Below are 17416 nucleotides of genomic sequence, written 5' to 3'. Positions count from 1 at the left end.
CTCTTTTAAAAGGCGGAAATAAGATGTGTTTGATTTCTACTATGTTTGGATGACGTAGGATTCGACTTATTACTACCATATATGTTTGATCCAACATATTGGAAATCCAATACAGCAAAAGTTGGATCAAACTTTTCATTTGTATATAGAAAATGTACTTTACACACTATGTTTCGATTAAATTTGAATATATTGTTTTGAGTTTTTTAGTTGTAAATTGTTATGTAAAATGACTGCTTGATTCACTTCGGTGAAGTAAACATTTTTTTATACCGAGATCCTGGTTTTTTCATTAAGTATTTAAGTCCCACTTGAGATGTTATAATATGGGTTTTAGTTGGTTTTTCCCTATCTAGAGCTCTCTCTTACACAGTTTTTTCTCAGGTATCACTTGGGGACAGATTTGTTGAGTTCGGATTCTATAGACGGAGGGTTAAAGAATCTTTGGCATCATCAGGTTGTAATTTTATGCTGCTCGTTGAAGGTATGTAACTTGACATTTTTTTTATTAGACACACAATGACTATAATCGTTCAAATATTTTCAATAAATGAATGTGATTCACATCACTTCACGCTGTTCTGCAATCCCTTGTACTTAGTTCTTCTAATCAATTTATCTTTCTACATTATGTAATATTCATGTGTTACTCTTCAAATATAGTTTTAAATTGTAACCGGGTATTGTTTTCTGTAATGGGTATTGCCACCAGCTGTAGAGGAATCACTATTAGAAACTCCCTTAAAACTGTTGCTCCTAGTTGGACTGGGTCCATTATTAGAAGCTGCTCTATTGCCCTGAGCTCTGCTTTTTCCACATATGTTTTGCTTCCAGATCAAAGACAATCTATGCCTTCATTAACATCAGCATTGCATGTATTGTTGTTCTTGTTGGCTGCCGTGCGATGATTGCTGATAGTTCTGTTGCAGAATGCCACTAACATTAGGAGAACGGTGTGGAGTTAAATGATTTTCGTCTCATTAGCATATTCTGGTAGTTTGAAACAGCCAAGGAAGCAGAGCAGGAGGCGACCCACTTAAGCCTGCTCGACAAACCATTTGATTACTACTGTTGATCTGATTATTTAGTCCAACATTTTGTGCTATCAAATTGGTTGATAATTTGGGAGGCATCGGAAATGCTTTTGTTTAACTATTTTTTTCATGATATTACACTCATTCGATCCATTAAAGACTCACTTTCAGCTGAAGAAAAGGTCTTTCGAAGTCATTCAGTATGATCTTACTTTTTTTAAATTTTACCTCGAATCCTGCCACAGTTGTATTATTTGTGTTGATTATTTGTTCTGCATGATTGCAGGTTTATAATGAACTTACTGATCGTTGTGGAAGCAAAAAAGTTGAATCAGGTAGATAATGTTGTCTAGTACTCGTTTTTATGTTGTACACGTAACTCTGCTTAAATCAGTTAATTTTTTTAACCATTTATTATTTTATATAAGACTTGTGGTACAGATTGATACCAGTTTTAATACAGGCTTGTGGTACATAAGGAAATCACTTTGAATATAGGGAAAACAGTGAATTAGATAGCAAGTGACTGGCTGTGCCATATAATTTAAGAAATCCAAGGCCAACCTTATTTTTGGAATCATTTATTATTTTATGTAATCGATGTATGTTTGAACCTATATTGAACAATAGTAATATCGCAAAGGAACAAATATCAAGCAATACTTGTTAGCATAATTATCCCTTATCCCTTTATTTTACCAGGCTGGCCAGGGCAATGATACAAGGAACGCGAGACGTGGTAGCGAATTCCGAATCAGTTCGTCCGTCCCGGAACACGGTTCGTTTCCGATCAGATCGCCGTCGGTTCGCGATCAGTTCGCCATTTCCGGCGACCCATAGCAACTCCGTCGATTTAGCTTTTATTATGAAGGAAGATAGAGAAGATTGAAGAAGGGAAGAAAAGGAAGAAAAGAAGTTTTAAGAAGATGCAGATGCAGATGCAGGAGAAAGAAGAAGATGATGCATCCATTTGAGTTAACTGATGTATCTATCTACATGTATATATCGAACAAAGTCAAACTGTCCTTTGAACTTCCCCTGGCCCATCACATACTTATACTGGAGCTCTTCTTTTTAACATTCTTTCAGGGGATTCTAAAGGTAGTGTTATCTGGTCATTTTAGTGATGTTGAGACTTTATCGATAAAATTTGTTACTTTCTGATGATGGTGCGCTTGAAACTGACCAGTTGTGTCAATTGGTCTAGACTATAGCGTCAGCATTACAGAAAGCCGACGCAATAGTTCAGGCTATAGCGTTGGCGTTTCAGAAAACCGACGCAATAGGTGATGTTATAGTGTCGGTTATTTATGCAACTGACGCTATAGGTCAGTACTATAGCGTCGGTTATTTAAACAACCGATGCTAATGCCAAGACTATGGCGTCGGCATTTGAGATAACCGACGCTATTGTCGGGAGTATGCGTCGCCTACTTAACCGATGCTAAAAGCCTATACCTATAGCGTCTCCTACATTTGCTACGCCACTTAACCGATGCTTTAGGGGTTATTTGACCGACGCTGAAAGTCCAGTTTGTACTAGTGAAACCTGATATCCCCCACTGCCCGATGGTAAAACAAGTATAGGAGCTGACACCAACCTCTTCTTTAGCTCTTGGAAACTCTGCTCACGATCATCATTCCACTCGAACTTAGCACCCTTCCTCATTAGTTGAGTCATTGGCAAGGCTATGGATGAAAAACCCTCAACAAACCGCCTGTAGTAGCCTGCCAAACACAAGAAACTCCTCACCTCTGTAACATTGCTAGGTCTTGGCCAGTTAGTGATAGCCTCGACTTCGCAGGATCCAACTCAATCCCCTTGCCAGACACAATATGACCCAAAAATGCAACCTGCTCCAACCAAAACTCACACTTTGAAAATTTGGCAAACAATTTCTTCTCTCTTAAAATTCCCAACACGATGCGCAAATGCTCCTCATGCTCCTCCTTACTCCTAGAGTATATCAAAATATCATCAGTGAAGACCACAACAAACTTATCAAGGTAATCATGAAAGATCCGGTTCATCAAGTCCATAAACACGGCTGGTGCATTCCTTAACCCAAAAGACATCACAAGAAACTCATAGTGACCATATCGAGTGCGAAAAGCTGTCTTTAGAATATACTCATCTCTTAATCATAACTGGTGGTAACCCGATCTCAAATCAATCTTTGAAAAATACTTCGCCCCTTGCAACTGATCGAAAAAATCATCAATACGTGGCAACAGATACCTGTTCCTGATAGTCACCTTATTCAACTCTCCGTAGTCAATACATAATCTCATAGACCCATCCTTCTTCTTCACAAACAACACCGGAGCACCCCACGGACACACACTAGGCCTCATAAATCCCCTATCCAACAACTCTTGCAACTGCTCTTTCAACTCATGCAACTCTAGTAGTGCCATCCTGTACGGCGTCTTAGAAATAGGCTCTGCACTTGGAACAAGTTCAATAGTAAACTCCACTTCTCGATGCGGTGGCAAACCTGGTAACTCATCGGGAAACACATCTGCATATTTACTCACAACTGCATAATCTACTATACGGGACTCAACCATGGATGTGTCCTTCACAAAAGCAAGACAACCATCACAACCCTTAGACAAGAGTTTCTTCGCCTTTAGAGCTGAAATCAACTTAACCTGCCCTTTTGGTTGAGACCCCTGGTATACAAACTCTGGCTTGTTCACATCCCCAAAGATAACCTGTTTCTCCTGACAATTAATCGTCGCTCTATACTCACTCAACCAATCCATACCCAGAATAATGTCAAAGTCATGCATCATCATCGGAAGCAAGTTAACCTTATAATTTCTATCCCCCACAACTATCAAACACTCTCGATACACATCAGAAATAATAACAGAAGTTTCCATTGGGGTAGCAATAGACATATGCGGAGATAATAATGAAGGTAAGACACCAAGATAACGAACATATGATAGGGACACTACAGAATGAGTCGAACCAATATCAAATAACACATAAGCATCACGTGTACCCACAAAGACCGTTCCAGAAATAGTTACTGGATTAGTTGCTACCTGAGAAGAAGTCAATGCGAAGACTCTACCTGTAGGATTCTGCTAACCTCCACTGCCACTACCTCCATCGCCATTATTACGTGGACAGTCCTTTAACCTATGATCCATCGAACCACACGAGAAACATGCCCCAGTCTGTCTATAACAAGCTCTGCCCGGATGGTGTCTATCACATGTGGCACAAGGAGCCACCGGAATCATATTGGGGTTACCCCCATACACTGGATAACGACCCTGTCCCCTTTGATGATTTTGCCACTGTCTAGGCTGCTGCTGAAACTGCTGAGTCTGCCCCTGACCACTGTACTGATTCTGTCTCTGACCATGTGTTGTATGACCTCCCCTATTCTGTCCACGCCATTCTCCATACCGACTGTTCTAACCTCCATACCCCTGTCTACCCTGTGCTGTAACCAGCTGATCATCTCTACCCCTCTTACACCACTGTCAGATCTGTTGGTCCGGAAATCTATACGCTCTTTCTCAACATCCTTGGCTGCATCAGCCACCTCTGCTGTAAATCACAAGTTTTGATGATCACACTTCAGCAAGCTGCTTTATTATAATAGCCTACTCTTTTGATATTGCTTGCTTTAGCCTGCCGTTTTGTATCTGCTAATTCAGTTTTGCAGGAATTGAAAACAACGAGCTGTTATGTGATAACAGCAAGCTGTACAGAGTCTGGACAGAAGCAGTGTTCTACCCGGATTTTGAACTCAAGATTTATACAAGGGTTAGGACTTATATATTGTAAATTCTCTGTTTAGTATATAGTTTTAGTGAACGTTTTAAGCTCATTTAAAACCAATAAAACGTTTCTAAATATGGGAAGAAGTTGAGAAGAATTCAAAATCTTTTCTCTTAACAACTTCTATCATATCCCTAAATTATAGGAGCTGATTTCCAAACGTTTTTCAAATTCTAAACTCCTATAGTTTTGCATCTGATTTCTCTCCAACGTTCAGAACAACGTTCACAAGATCGTTGATGGAAAAATTCAGATCTCTAGCCGTTATATTATTTCAATATATATATGGCTCATATATTTTTTCAGAAAAGCAATCAACTCACTTTGAAAAGCATCAATCTTTCTCTAAACTTCGAGCTTGAATTGTTCACTGCTATTATATATTATTTAGAGAATACTTTTGAGTTGTAATCATTATTCTTGTAATTGATTATTGTGATTAGTCGCTGAAACTAGCAAGGGTTCTTAGTGGATTAGAACGGGAAGAGCTAGGTAATTAGTTACATTGATTCTCAAGTGCAAATGGTTCAGGAACGAAGGAATTCAAGGAGAGGAAGCTCACGAATTTAAAGGTTCAAGGAACGAGTTGCTTGGAGAAGTCAGTGGGAAGCTAGTTGCAAGTTGCTCAAGGTTAAGGGAATAACAGCAAGTTGTTTCAGTGACTGGGTAAAGGGAAGATATATTATTATTCTGTAATTGTTTGATTTTCAGTAATAATATATTCTCTTACCGAGTTGGTAAGGGACCAGGACGTAGACCATTAGATATAGGGGTCGAACCTGGCTAAAATCGATTGTGTCTGATTTACTTTTCTGCTCTTTACTATTTTGATATCTGCTCTCATAACAGCCTACTATAATTGCAAAACAGTAAGCTGAAATATCCGGTAAAAGTTTAAAACTGACATTGGTAGCTAATTACACCTATTCACCCTCCCTCTAGGTGTTATTTCATCTGCTTCATTCTGAATTCTCTAAGGATAAATGTTTTATTACTGTTGGTACTAACCAGATTCCTCTAGTTGCTAGAAAGGAAGGAAATATATATATCTTAGATTTTGAGTTGCAGAAAAGAGCCTGTTGTTTAGCTGCTGTGGATGCTGATCCAACCATTTGGCATAGAAGATTGGGTCATGCTCACATGGACTTGCTTAAGAAGTTGTCAAGCAAGGAGCTAGTGAGGGGTTTGCCCAAATTAAAGTATGTCAAGACCGAGGTGTGTTCAGCATGTCAGCTAGGCAAGCAAATCCGAAGCACTCATAAGGCTAAGAATATGGTATCAACTACTCAACCTCTAGAACTCTTACACTTAGACTTGTTTGGTCCTGAAGCTTATAAAAGTATAGGAGGTAAGCAATATTGTTTTGTTATCGTTGATGACTATTCTCGATATTCATGGGTTTTATTCCTTCGTACTAAAGATTGTGCATTTGAGGAATTTGAAAAGCTAATCAAACTTCTTGAGAACAAGTTGAAAACCAAGCTTATAGGTGTAAGGAGTGATCATGGAGGTGAATTCCAAAAGGACTTCATTACATACTGTGAGGAAAGAGGAATCACTCACCAATTCTCAGCTCCAAGGACACCTCAACGAAATGGAGTCGTAGAACGCAAAACAAGGTCACTTCAGGAAACAACAAGGACGTTATTGCAAGAAAGCAAGCTTCCAAGAAGTTTCTGGGCAGAAGCAGTCAATACAGCCTGCTATGTTCTGAACAGGGTGATCATCAGGCCTATCTTGAATAAAACTCCATATGAGCTGCTGAGAAATAAGACTCCTAATATCAGGTACTTTAAAGTTTTTGGTTCTAATTGTTTTGTTCTTAAAAAGATTGATAGAGATGGTAAATTTGATGCTAAATCTTTTGAAGCTATTTTTCTTGGATATTCTTCAACTAGTCGTACATATAGATATTATATTTTAGAAAAGCGTATTGTTGAAGAATCTATTGATATTGTTTTCAAAGAACCTAACAATGATCTGCCAAGAGATGAGGAAGATGATGCAGGTACTGATCCATATTCTCAACCTCATCCAAATGAGAAGAAGTCAGATGAAGCTACTACTCCAGCATCTAAGCAAGCTGAAACTCCATCTTCAGAAACTGTCACTCCATCACAGCAAGCTGGAACATCATCTCAGCCTACTGGAATGACATCTCAACAAGCTGAATCTTCATCTCAGCAAGGTGGAATAGAATCTCAGCAAGCTGGACTCTCCTCTGAAGTTCAAAATCTCTCTGACATTCTATCTAAAATGAACCTTGAAGGATCAAATGCGCCAAAGGAAAGGAAGAAAGCTTCAACCTCTCGTGAAGAAATATCTCAACAAAAACTACCAAAGGCTACAAGGACCGTCAAGAACCATCCTTCCGAGTTGGTAATTGGTGATATTACTGAAGGAATAAGGACAAGAAAAGGAAAGGCAAACTTTTGTGCTTATGCCGCCTTTCTAGCTCAAGAAGAACCAAAATCCATCCAAGAAGCTCTCAAAGATGAAAATTGGATCATGGCTATGCAAGAAGAACTCAACCAATTCGAAAGATGTGATGTTTGGGAATCGGTCAAACGTCCAAAGAATGCATCAATTGTTGGCACTAAATGGGTTTTCAAGAACAAGCTTGATGAAGAAGGTACTGTTACTCGCAACAAGGCAAGGCTTGTGGCTCAAGGATATAACCAGCAAGAAGGCATCGACTATGATCAAACATATGCTCCGGTTGCGCGCTTGGAATCAATCAGAATGCTCTTAGCTTATGCATGCTACAAAAAGATCAAGCTGTTTCAGATGGATGTCAAAAGCGCTTTCCTAAACGGCCTGCTGGAAGAAGAAGTTTATGTAAAACAGCCTCCCGGCTTTGAACATGAACAATATCCAGACTATGTCTACAAGTTGAAGAAAGCTCTTTATGGATTGAAACAAACTCCTAGATCATGGTACAAAAGACTCAATAAGTTCTTGATTAAGAATGGTTTTGTACGAGGTAAAATTGATCCTACTCTCTTTACAAAAACTCTTAATGGTGAAATCTTAGTAGTACAAATTTATGTTGATGATATTATCTTTGGATCTACTAATGATGAACTTTGTGAGTGGTTTTCTAAGTGCATGCATAGTGAATTTGATATGAGCATGATGGGTGAGCTCAACTATTTCTTTGGTCTGCAAATCAAGCAAACTCCTGATGGAATCTATGTGCACCAAACAAAATATGTGAAAGAGTTGCTGAAAAGATTTGGATTTGAAAGTGTCAAGCCAAAATCAACTCCAATGCCTCAAAACAGCAAGCTGTTTTCAGATGAATCAGGTAAAAGTGTAGATATAACACGATATCGAGGTATGATTGGATCTCTATTATATCTAACAGCCTCTAGACCTGATATCATGTATAGTGTTTGTGTTTGTGCATGTTTTCAAGCTAATCCCAAGGAGTCCCACTTAAATGCTATTAAAAGGATTTTTCGTTACTTAAGTGGTACTGTTAATCTTGACTTATTCTATCCTATTTCGAATACATTTGATCTTGTGGGGTATAGTGATGCAGACTATGCAGGATCACAAACGGATAGAAAAAGCACAAGTGGTGTTTGCAATTTTCTTGGTTCTAGCTTGGTATGTTGTCAAAGCAAGAAGCAAACATCTGTGGCTCTCTCTACAACCGAAGGCGAATATCTAGCTGCAGGGAGCTGTTGTTCTCAAATTCTATGGATGATGCAAACTCTCAAGGATTTTGGAATCAAATGTGAAAAAGTCCCAATTTATTGTGACAACACTAGCACAATAAATATCTCAGAAAATCCGGTTCTTCACTCTCGCACAAAGCATATCGACGTTCGACATCATTTCTTGCGAGACAATGTGGCTAAAGGTAAAATTAACCTTGTCTATGTCCCAACAGAATTTCAACTTGCTGATATATTCACCAAACCTCTGCCCGAAGAAAGATTTCTAATCATTAGAAAAGAATTGGGCATGTGCACTGTTTAAAACAGCAAGCTGCTACCGGTATGTAGCTTACCCTTTATGCTGATTAAGGGGGAGAATATTTCAGGAGTAAGTAAATGTTATTTAGCGGAATGTATTTTTGTTATTGGACTGACAAGATTGCAGGAATTATAAAATTCAGGGGGAGTTCAAGTATTATAAAATTCAGGGGAGAATCTCCTGAAATAAGTGTAATCATCAAAAAGAGGGAGATTGTAAATCACAAGTTTTGATGATCACACTTCAGCAAGCTGCTTTATTATAATAGCCTACTCTTTTGATATTGCTTGCTTTAGCCTGCCGTTTTGTATCTGCTAATTCAGTTTTGCAGGAATTGAAAACAGCGAGCTGTTATGTGATAACAGCAAGCTGAACAGAGTCTGGACAGAAGCAGTGTTCTACCCGGATTTTGAACTCAAGATTTATACAAGGGTTAGGACTTATATATTGTAAATTCTCTGTTTAGTATATAGTTTTAGTGAACGTTTTAAGCTCATTTAAAACCAATAAAACGTTTTCTAAATATGGGAAGAAGTTGAGAAGAATTCAAAATCTTTTCTCTTAACAACTTCTATTATATCCCTAAATTATGGGAGCTGATTTCCAAACGTTTTTCAAATTCTAAACTCCTATAGTTTTGCATCTGATTTCTCTCCAACGTTCAGAACAACGTTCACAAGATCGTTGATGGAAAAATTCAGATCTCTAGCCGTTATATTATTTCAATATATATATGGCTCATATGTTTTTCAGAAAAGCAATCAACTCACTTTGAAAAGCATCAATCTTTCTCTAAACTTCGAGCTTTAATTGTTCACTGCTATTATATATTATTTAGAGAATACTTTTGAGTTGTAATCATTATTCTTGTAATTGATTGTTGTGATTAGTCGCTGAAACTAGCAAGGGTTCTTAGTGGATTAGAACGGGAAGAGCTAGGTAATTAGTTACATTGATTCTCAAGTGCAAAGGGTTCGGGAACGAAGGAATTCAAGGAGAGGAAGCTCACGAATTCAAAGGTTCAAGGAACGAGTTGCTTGGAGAAGTCAGTGGGAAGCTAGTTTCAAGTTGCTCAAGGTTAAGGGAATAACAGCAAGCTGTTTCAGTGACTGGGTAAAGGGAAGATATATTATTATTATGTAATTGTTTGACTTTCAATAATAATATATTCTCTTACCGAGTTGGTAAGGGACCAGGACGTAGACCATTAGATATAGGGGTCGAACCTGGCTAAAATCGATTGTGTCTGATTTACTTTTCTGCTCTTTAGTATTTTGATATCTGCTCTCATAACAGCCTGCTATAATTGCAAAACAGTAAGCTGAAATATCCGGTAAAAGTTTAAAACTGACATTGGTAGCTAATTACACCTATTCACCCCCCTCTAGGTGTTATTTCATCTGCTTCATTCTGAAATCTAGAAGAAATAATAGACATCCTAAGAGAAGACTTCAGCCCCCATTTAAATTTCCATGCCTGCTGTGCTACAGTCCCTGCAGAAGTCCTAGCAAATCCTGCCAACCTGATAAATCTCGCTAGATACTCAGTGATACTCTCATCATGCTTGTGCTCAATAGAATTAAACTCTCTCGTATAACCATCCTTCTCTGCCTTTGAGAAGTACTGCTCATAAAACAAATCCGTAAACCCCTGCCAAGTCAATGTCTCAACAAATGCATCACCCCTGATAGTCTTCACTCCTCTCCACCACCTCTGAGCATCCCCCTCTAACTTATAAACAGCCAACCTCACCTTTGTAGCATCATCACATCCCAATGCATCAAAAATCTTCTCAAGATGAACAATTCAATTTTCAGCATCAATAGGCTGTGGTGCTGAATGAAAAGAATCCGGTTTCTGCTTGACGAAACTATCGAACCAAGCTAGTGCATCAGGCTGATTTGGTTGCTCCTCATTATTTCCTGGGTTTCCCTGATTTTGCGCAGCTTGTTGCAAAGCCTGAGTCACTACTTGAGCTATCAACTGAGCTAACTCAGTTGCACCAATGTTAACGTTATCGCGCCTAGGAGTCTCACATCTAGGAGGCATCTACAATATAAGAAACGAAGCGAATAAAGACAACAAGATTGGATAAGAAAATTGTACAAGCAGATATCAAATGAAATGCGCAGATGAAGTGAGCAGTTGAAATGAATTTAAACAGAATACCCATCCTAACGTCTACCCACTCTCACAGGTCAACCTAAATAGGTTTTCTACAGGAAAGAACCTGAGCTCTGATGCCAACTTTGTAACACACCCATCTTAAATTAAGACGAGAGGTTACCTAAAAATTCAAAACCTGCAAACAGGGCACTAAATATATTACAAACGATAATAAGCAAGTCTGATAATTCCTAAAATAATTTAAATCCTCCAAACTAATTAAATCCGAATACTGTGAAGAAATAGAATCTTTAACAATAAAACTAAATAAATTCTAGATGTCCATAAATCCTAAAATGCGAAAAGAATGGGCTGCTCTCCATCACACAGTCCCGAATCCCCCTAAGTACCTTCCAGAAGAAGAATACAACATGAGCCAAATGCCCAGTACGGATTGGAAGCATTTACAAAACAAGAAACATTTAAAATATTTTGACAGTAATATAAATCAGTTATTTTAAAATAATAGGCTGAAGCAACAAGGATTAGGATATTTCATACGGAGATCAAATCAGAACAGATACAGATACACACATCATAGGGTACCTAATGTGTGCAACAAATCGGATAACGTGTACGGCATATACAACGTCACCGTCAAATCACAAATCAAATCAAACTGAACTGGGTGCACCCACGTATCCTGAACAATTAATCAAAATGGCCAAAGCTCCTCCCAAGAGCTAACAGAAGGATACGCCGTGACCAATCACATTGTCACGGAAGTGTCATATCAATGATGCCGCAAAGACATGGCTGTAGTACCCCTGCAGCTGGGTAACTCGGTATACCCTATATCTCTCTAAGGGTTTAAAACAAAATAGTTTTCACAACTTAAATCACATGGTACAGATATTTCAAATAAACTGAAGAAATCACAATTTTGTAAATCCTTGAAAACCGCATTACAAATATTTCAATCTTTCAAAACAGATTTTTAAAATATTTTTTAGAAATAAAAACAGTCAAATGAATAGTACAAAACAAACTTAGCAACTAGGACAGATCAAAATCATTTAATATCGAAAGGAGTAGCGCTGAATAAAAGGAATAGAATCCGTGCCTCGAAACTAGCACACCAAACACTCACGAGAAGCCGTAAATAATCCGCTAAACTCCCGACTCCGAAGCTAAAATTATAAACTAGAATTTACTAATAAAAGTGTATTATTATCCGACTTAGACATCCATCCCAACAACACATAATTAATATAGACAAGCCTGATAATGGTGCAACTTATTTCTAAAAACGTAACAGAACTCATGTTTGAGTTTAAGGTACTAAAATAATGCACGACCTATTTCTTTGCTCTGTCCAGTGTCCATCCTACTAGTTCACAACAAGAACTATCCGTAGATTACAGTTTAATTTCCTAGTGTTGGCTACACAAATACACATGTACACCCTGTGACCACTTACCAAAGAATTTCATTACTACGCAACATAAATAAAGTAATCAAATTTAACAAACTAAATCATACGCTAACTAAATAGAATTTTAATGTAAAACTAACAGGTTAAAATAATCATCATTGATGGTGATAAGAAATATTATCTTAACTATATTTTAAATTTAAAATAAGGACGATAATGTCATTCATACACTACACCATATGTGGCCTATTGTAACAGCCAAAAACATGTGAATATAGGCCAAAATGTGTTGCTGAAAGTGAAAAAAAGGGCTATGGTAACACTTTTTCATGAAACAGGATCGTAACTAAAATCGGTGCTACCATAAGGGTCTAGGGTAACACTTTTTCAATTTTCGGTTACACATGAAATAGTGTAACTATATACCTCTATGCCTACACTTTATTTTGTTTTGGTAACACTAATGGAGCTGTAACTATAGATCTATGGTAACATTACTGTGGTATTTGTTACATCACCTACGATGTAACCATAAGGCCTACGGTAACACCATTTTAGCTACTGTAACAATAAACTTTGAAAAATTAAGTTATCAATGGCAACACCATCACGTTATAGTAACACTTTTATATTAATTTTTTCTACCTTTACCAACAGTTTTTAAATCTTTACCAACAGTTTTTAGTATTTACCAACACAGAGATATAAATCATTTACATCTGTAGCTACATTTTACACGACTCTTTACCAACATTTTTTGAAGGAAAAAAAAAACAATATAACATTTGAAAGTAACACTTCCCCATTTCAAAATTTACCAAACATTCAACACAATCCAAGAACAAAAACAAAGGTCCAAGCCTTATCAACCACATCAAGATCATGAGTACTAGTGCATGAAATTGAAATTAGCTAGGTACAATATAAAACTCTAATGAAACTTTGAAATTAAGTAGGTACAATATAAAACTCTAATTAAACTTTAAAATTAAAATTCGGGCTTGCTTCCGTGTCGAGATCTCTTTGGCAAATTCTCCCCAATAGCCTTTGGACACTGTATGAAAGGAGACAAGCTAGACCTCTTTGCTGGGCTCATGTCCATCAAAACCTTGAGAGTTACATTAAAAAGAATAAAAATTTGCTGAGATGACAGACCATATAACAAGAAAATAACAAAGATAGTCAATTAGAGCATCAAATACTTCTAAAGCACCCACCAAAAGGATATGATGGATACACAACTGAAATGGAGTTCATAATTATTTTTAATTACTACAACCAAAGTTTCAATACTTTTTTTTACAATCAGACAACCCAAACATTTCATCTATCCGAATCCATATGATAAAGGATATGCTGATTAATTTGGATTAATAAGTAAAACTCCATATGTAATACTTGGTTTGCAACAACCCAATTCACTAAGGGCAAGTGCAGCTCCTGGCAAAGCTAGCTAGAAATACTTTCAATTTTGTCCCCTGATTCTGGGACTTGGTTCCAATGCAATAAGTAACATGGTCCATCTTTGTTCTATATATATTCTGTTCATATGTTTAATTTGGGTGCACAATAAAACTGATTTATACTCCTGATGCAGGGTTCCCCACTGTGATTGTTGTCATCCTTAATTATCTGATACGACCAACTATTTTCTACTTCGTGTTTCAATAGAAAAAGGTTCTTTCTTTATAAATGATACCTTCTTGTCTTTAGCAGAAACATGGTCCAAATCTCTTAAATAATCTTATAAAACAAGAAAATATAATATTTACATGAAACAAGCAATACCTTTCTAAACCGGTGCTTGGACAAAGACAGGTGAAGAATAAGCTGAAGGAAGGTCCAGAGTGGCTAGGTATGTTCATGCCATGGGGTACTGCATTCCTGCACCAGTATAGTTACCATAAGAAAACTTCTGATAAACAGTTGGGAGCTTGTGCTGCTCATCCTTTTCTACTGCGAAAAACTCCTACGTATAGAATAAATCAGTTAGAATGTATGATTTTAGCTCTGGAATGGGGTACTGCATTCCTGCACCAGTATAGTTTAAGTATATGACTAGTTCATTAAATCAAAGCTGATTTGTTCGTATATTTAGAATAGAAGGTTAGAGATAGGTTTTCCTGGTAGTATATACCCAATTATGAATCGCGCAATCATGTCATATCCAGGTTGCTGCAAAGTTGTCAGAACTTCTGTTATGTATAACGAAACAATTTGATAATAAGTGTTTGCAATCGTCTTTGTGTCAAGAATGATGAAGAAACTCATGTCAGAAATAGTTAAGTGCTGTTACCTGGTTAGTAATTGCTTGAATAACTCCGGCTGGAAGGGTGACAATCCAAGCTAGGAAAAATGCCAAAAGCATGCCCCACCATGGCAGCTGCTCATCCTTTTTGCGGACAAACGACATCAAGATGGACAAAGCCTGCCCCATAATCAAAAGAACGTACAACAAAGTCTTCACCACATTGTTCAAAAGCTTCAGTTAAATACCTCATTCTGCAGATTTAATATTGCTGACCTCAGCAATGCATCTCCGACGATAGCCCTCAGCCTTCTCACAAAATTCATTACAGACTAGAAAGAGTAAATTTAATAAATGAAGCAAGGGTTTGTTTATGTAAATAATGAAATTTGTTGTTTCGACCATACCCTGAATAACTCATAATTATTACTGACAAGGTTCATTTTGCTAGAGGGGACTTTATTAGAGATAGCTGCAAACAACATTTAGGAGACTATGATGAGTGTGAACCAATATTTTCAGCGGCTAATTGATATTTTGGAACTAAAACCTGAAAACAACCATTTTCATAAGCAAACATAAGTCAGGCAAAAACTGGCCTTAAGGTACCAAAAATTGTTAGCTCTGTCTCAAGGGGTCAAATCATGTGCACATCATATACAAAGCTAAATAATATATCCTAATCATGGAAAATAAAATAAGTCATCAAGACATCAGTAGAAGTCAGCCTTCACATATTTGGATTTCTTTAATACACATCTACCCTAAGCATCATAGGCCAAAGCTTTATAGAAACATTTTTGTGCCTATTATAATACATATATTGAATCATATGTATGCACATTTCTTTAATTCTGGGATCGATTCAAGCAACAAAAACCAAATCTCGGCATCCTAACCATTTTAAATTCAAAATGCTTGTTTTCATTAGCTTATAAAAAATTCTATGAGCATTTAAACCCGCATATATCACTTGGATAAGAAGCCCCGTAATTGATAATGTAGCTGCTTTAACAGAATAGGGCCAAAGATTAATAAGATCCTATCACTCAAGTCAACAGCTCTGCACTTAATATTCATTAAGTAGCTTGCAAGGACTATCAAAAATAAAAGACATAAATAGATTTGGGAATGCACACAGACTTTGGCTAATACATTGCAATATTCTCTCTTTTCACCAACAAAAACTAAATCAATATTCATATGTATAAATCAAACCATTTAAAACTACTTCAAAGATCAAACAGTTCTGAAATCTAGACGAGACAGGGGCCAAAATTTTTTAACTCAGACTTTTCTAGTACCAAAAACTCAGCAGGACAAAAGTATAAATATACAAACATAAAGAGAAAACATTAAAAAAAACAAAACATAAAAATCAGAACATATAAACAAAAAGAGATAACCCAGAGAATATCTTACAAATCAGAAGATGCAAATAAAAAACATAGAAAAACATTAAAAAAACACATTGAAGACCTAATGAACAGAGAGAAGCATACATGTAGAAGACCTAATTAAAAACCCTAATTCAAGTCTTGATTGAAAACACAATTGAAAACCCGAATTGAAGACTCGATTCAAGACCAAATTTCAACCCCGTTGAGAGCGAAGATCCAGTTGAGTGTGTAGACCCGATTGCAGAGCGGATTGAGAGTTCGAAAAACTGACTGGGCGAGCGAGCCGTGAGTAAGTGAGCGAGTGTTCAGTGAGTGGGTGGGTGGGTGAGTGATTTTCATGGAGCAGTGAAATGAGCCGGGGAGGTGAGTGTTCGAGAGCGAGGGAGTTTTTTAGTTTTAGGGCAATTGTGTTTAGTTTTATTTTTATTTCGGGTTAATTATCAAATATGTCACTTATTACACTGGAAAATATCAAGTGGATCACTCGAAAATTTTTGGTCTCATTTGAATCACTATTGTCATGAAATATATCAAATAGATACCTCTAATATTTTTCGAGAAGTAAATTTTATTTTTCATTGAGTTTCACACATTTTTCTTGGGTGTTAGTATAATCAAATGAAAGGTTATGAACTCTAGTATTTATGATAATATATTCATATTTTAAGAAATTTATTTACTATTTATTTTTAATTTTACAATTATTTTGTTTAATTTATATCAAATAAATAATTAGTAAATTTCTTAAAATCTGAATATATTATCATAAATACTAGAATTCATAACCTTTCATTTGATTATACTAACAGCCAAGAAAAATGTGTGGAACTCAATAAAAAATAAAGTTTACTTCTCGAAAAGATATTAGAGGTATCTAGTTGATATATTTTATGACTTTAGTGATTCAAATGAGACCAAAAATTTTCGAGTGATCCACTTGATATTTTCGAGTGTAATAAGTGACCTATTTGATAATTAACCCTTTTTATTTCCCCCTCTTTGTTTTTAATTAATTTCAAACTCCCGGGCATGTTTCATTTCAGCCGCCCAAACAATTCAGTTATTAGTTACACTTATTTTAAAATCAACGGCAACACCAAATAAAATGTTACCATAGATGCCTCATTATATCTACGGTTACACCAATATATACCAATTGTTACACTAAAAAAATGTGTAGGCAAATGTAGGCTAAAATAATTTTAAGACACTTATGGTGACAGTTTTTCATGTAACACTAAAAATAAATGTTACAATAGGCCATATATGGTGTAGTGATATAAAATATATAACATATATTATTAATAATAAAAACAAGAATATAAGAATGAAATCAAAACTTAAATCTGGACTCACATCACAACAACAAACTTGATAAAGTAATAGATTTTAGTGTGTGAATTC

General features: G+C 36.5%; 1 protein-coding gene across 19 annotated transcripts; it reads right to left on the bottom strand.

The window, feature by feature from the left end:
- Positions 1–13143: 13143 nt before the first annotated feature.
- On the bottom strand, positions 13144–16498 carry LOC108192586 (oligopeptide transporter 3). 19 transcript variants are annotated; one of them, XM_064086396.1, is made up of 7 exons: positions 16115–16425; positions 15020–15084; positions 14861–14944; positions 14661–14792; positions 14502–14539; positions 14153–14248; positions 13144–13472 (listed from the first exon to the last, which is right to left on the bottom strand). In XM_064086396.1, the coding sequence occupies exons 2-7, from the start codon at positions 15053–15055 to the stop codon at positions 13466–13468; spliced, it is 393 nt and encodes a 130-aa protein (XP_063942466.1). In that variant the 5' UTR covers positions 15056–15084; positions 16115–16425; the 3' UTR covers positions 13144–13465. The 19 variants fall into 19 exon arrangements, 12 of the variants coding, with proteins under 12 accessions (XP_063942466.1, XP_063942472.1, XP_063942470.1 ...); XM_064086402.1 differs by having other exon boundaries at positions 14661–14756; positions 14861–14921; XM_064086400.1 differs by having other exon boundaries at positions 14861–14921; positions 16115–16424.
- Positions 16499–17416: the final 918 nt, after the last annotated feature.

Source organism: Daucus carota, chromosome 2 (assembly GCF_001625215.2).
Source record: "Daucus carota subsp. sativus chromosome 2, DH1 v3.0, whole genome shotgun sequence".
NCBI lineage: Eukaryota > Viridiplantae > Streptophyta > Magnoliopsida > Apiales > Apiaceae > Daucus > Daucus carota.
Note: the sequence above shows the minus strand (reverse complement) of the source record. Positions and strands in the feature narration are given on the sequence as shown.

Excerpts from the sequence above, each read along its gene's own strand:
- LOC108192586 (XM_064086393.1), bottom strand. The coding sequence starts at position 15,097 with ATGTTGTTTGCAGCTATCTCTAATAAAGTCCCCTCTAGCAAAATGAAC. Across the intron at positions 14,945-15,019 it reads ATAATTATGAGTTATTCAGG|TCTGTAATGAATTTTGTGAG; the intron begins GTATGGTCGAAA and ends TACTCTTTCTAG. Across the intron at positions 14,540-14,660 it reads TTCAAGCAATTACTAACCAG|CAACCTGGATATGACATGAT; the intron begins GTAACAGCACTT and ends ACAACTTTGCAG.